This window comes from Leucopleurus acutus (assembly GCF_964270905.1).
Source record: "Leucopleurus acutus genome assembly, chromosome: 12".
NCBI lineage: Eukaryota > Metazoa > Chordata > Mammalia > Artiodactyla > Delphinidae > Leucopleurus > Leucopleurus acutus.
The window spans coordinates 59379318-59382764 of record NC_139154.1 but is presented as its reverse complement, the minus strand read 5'-3'; the positions used below and the strand labels follow the sequence as shown (position 1 = coordinate 59382764).

Sequence of the window (3447 nt, the reverse complement as noted above, 5' to 3'; positions counted from 1 at the left end):
GTTTGGGCAGCAGTGAACTACGGCGGCCTCCTAAGCCACAGACGTTCTCAACTCCATTATTTTTTTTTAATATTTAAAATTACTTATTTTATCATTATGCACATTGAAGGAAAGCATTATAGACAGCAGAGTTCTTTCCCACCATAAAATTTACACCCAGTTAATTAGCTAGAAACACTAGCTTGAAGAGGTACTGATCTGTTCCATTTGTAATAATTTCTCTACAGAAAACAATTGTCTTATAGTTGGAACATGTTGAAGAAAATATTAACTCACAAGTCTTTTTTTGTTGAGTCTCAAATCACTAAGAGTTCAAGGGACTCTGAGAGAACCCTGGTGTCCTGCATGGCCTGATGAATGCATTAAAATCAAGCAGTGTATTTGTATTCTGAAACTACTCTTAGCTCCATACAAATGTTACTTGGGTTGTGGAGCTCATGTTTCTCGTACTGACACTATGACATCTGAAGAACATTTTGTCATGAAAGTTTCACACCAATTTTGTTTTGTTCTTTCTTCATTAGCCCCTGTGCGTCCTTTTCCATTTTCTTCCTTTGCTGTTCTGCTGCTCTCTTTTCTCTCTCTTCTGCTGCCTCAGAACTTCTTTGGCTTGCCAGGCCGCATCTTCTTCTTCTTCCCATGCATTGGTATTTTCCTGCCAGGTACTCAAGTCACCTAATTCAGGAGACTGATGAATAAAAGGCATATCTTGCGTAACTGCTAGTCTACTAGAGAAACCCGTGCAACCATCTGGGATGCCAAAATTTAATGGTTCTCTCTTCTTAATAATGATTTTCTGGGTTTTCCTTATAGCTGGTGTCATGTCCTTAAAATAGTCAGGTTCCAGTTGTTCTAAAGCATTTTGCTGTGTTGCCACATTCCCATTCCCTCCTTCAATCTTTACACTTGTGGGTGCATCTTCATTCCAGGAAGCCCACTCTTCAACATCTGTCTGCTTAGGAACTGATGAATAATCAACTGTAGTTGGCAAAATTCTTTGGTCTCCACTTAATTTCCGTCCTCTGCCAGGTCTGCGTACTAATACCTTTAGGAATGAGAATACTGTTGCTAGGCAGGTACAAACTTTAAATAACCGAAACTGTGTGATACCCATGATGGGAATCAAAACCTGCCCCTTCCCCTCCCCGCCCGCCCGGCGGAGGCTCCCAGCTGCAGCGGGCTGCGCGCGCACACAAGGCGCGCGCACGCGCACTGCTGGTCGCTTCCTCGAGCTTGCGCTCCCCCGGCTCAGTCCCAGCCCCGCTCCTTCAAAGCTGGGCGCGCGCTGTCTCAGCCGCCGCTGCTGCCGCGCAGCTGCCATAGCCGCCCCCTCGTCGGGAAACCCTCCCCCAGCCCCTCCTCCTGCCTCTCCTCCTTCGCCCTCGAAGGCGCTCTCGGTAGTTCAACTCCATTATTTTATATTCTTTTTTTTAGTTCTTATTAGCACCGTTTAAAATTTTAAGATAGTCCCCCAAACACAGCTTTATTTTCTTCCTATTTTCCTGTCATTTCCTGAAAATAATACATTTGTTTTTCTTATTATATGAAATGAGCCTTGTTACATACAAGCCACATATAGGAGGAAGCTGTAGCCTCGGCTTCTGAAGAGGGGAAGATATGAACACCCATGACTCTTCCCGCTTCCGTGGACTTAGGGCCATGCTCTTATTTAAGATCCTCTAAATCCCGTTGACAGGACCTCACCCGCTGATACTGTGGCTTGCCTCGCATCTAATAATATCCTGGATCTGGATTTCCTTTCAGATGTTTCTAAATTTGATTCCTCTTCGTTTCAGCCACAGAGCAATCCCAGACGAAAGGGCAAAGAAGGTTATGATCCTTTTTCACCCCCTGGGAATCTTAGAAACCCAAGAAGGGATTCTCCCAAGAAGGGACTCTTCAGGATAAAAGATCTCCCGGTGGGGAGATGACTAAACCCCTTTATCCGGCGTGTGGCATTTGTGCCTTCTTACGGTAAATTCCTTTAGGGACGTGATTTCTAACAGCCTTTCCTGGAATCGGTGGATACCGTCATGTACAACATACAACCTGAGAAGCGCAATTCAGACACAGAACTGGAGTCCATAAGCAAATTAGCCCCCGTGTCCCTCTGCCGCGGCCTCTTCCCTATCTGTGTGGCATGGTTTTACTTTGTCCCAGGCCGCGTTTCCTAACACAAGTGGTTTCATTTGGGTTAACCTCTAATGTTCCAGTCGCTTCAATGACATCCCATCATTATCCTTAGACTAGCGGCTTTTAAACATGATTTCTTAGCACTGGTCTGCAGGTCAACACCGAGATGTCCTGTGCCCCTCAACACTCAGTGGCTCCCACTTAGGGAAGGTAAGAAGAGAGCCCGTGCTGTGAACACCCTCCAAGGGCCCAGGCACACTGCTTGGCATTTATGTTCACTATATATTTTTTTCTTTTTTTGCGGTACGCGGGCCTCTCACTGTTGTGGCCTCTCCTGTTGCGGAGCACAGGCTCCGGACGCGCAGGCTCAGCGGCCATGGCTCACGGGCCCAGCCGCTCCGCGGCATGTGGGATCTTCCCGGACCGGGGCACGAACCCGTGTCCCCTGCATCGGCAGGCGGACTCTCAACCACTGCACCACCCGGGAAGCCCTATGTTCACTATCTTACTTCATCGTTATAACCATATAGTCTGTAAGTATTATCACTTTTTTTTTTTTTTACAAATAAACCAAATCTCAGAGAAGTCATTTTGCTCTTGCACGTCACCATGTCACGTGGGACATGAAAGAGCTACAATTAAAGCCCTCAGCTCTGACTCAGATGAGACCAGCACCTTTCAGAGAAATCCCTAGAGGAAACAGGAGAACAGAGAGAAGAACTGTGCTTTTTCTTTTCCTCACAGAGTAGATCTGTCACAGCTGATGAATCACAGTTGGTTCTCAAGTACCTGTTGACACTCTTTTGCTCGAGGCGTTGCGGAAGATGGGGTAAATTGAGATGGAGGGGAAAAGGAGCAGGGAATTGGGGAGCCTCATTCGAGCTTCTAGGTGCTGGTGGATCCTTCTGGCCTATGACACACAAACCTGGGGGCCCCTCTTCAAGTTCTTCTCCTGGGAGACTTGAAGACAAAGCTACTTGTCTGAGCTGAGCAGCTCCAGGCAGAGGAAGGACAGCAGGACTTCTGTCAAAGTGCCAAATGGATGGCCAAGAGGAAGATAGTAGCGATGGTATCCTCTGGAGACGGCTGGCTATTCACAGGCCAGGGTAGGCTTGGCTCTATTAGCTGTGAGGTGGGGATGTACATGAAGGTACCAGTCAGCAGTGTGGCCCTGTGAAAGCCATTCTCTATGACGGAAGTAAAGCAAAAATTTGGTTTTGAATTCTTATCATCATCCCCTGACTCCCCAGCCACTACTACACACGTGTGCACACACCCGTACACCCACAAACACAGAAGCGTGATATCTTGCCT

The 3447-nt window shown here is 47.1% G+C and overlaps 1 protein-coding gene across 1 annotated transcript; it reads right to left on the bottom strand.

Moving 5' to 3' along the window:
- Positions 1 to 520: 520 nt before the first annotated feature.
- LOC309969770 (receptor-binding cancer antigen expressed on SiSo cells-like) lies at positions 521 to 1114 on the bottom strand (the record flags this gene model as incomplete). The annotated part of the gene is made up of 1 exon (XM_082851678.1): positions 521 to 1114. The coding sequence occupies one exon, from the start codon at positions 1112 to 1114 to the stop codon at positions 521 to 523; it is 594 nt and encodes a 197-aa protein (XP_082707804.1).
- Positions 1115 to 3447: the final 2333 nt, after the last annotated feature.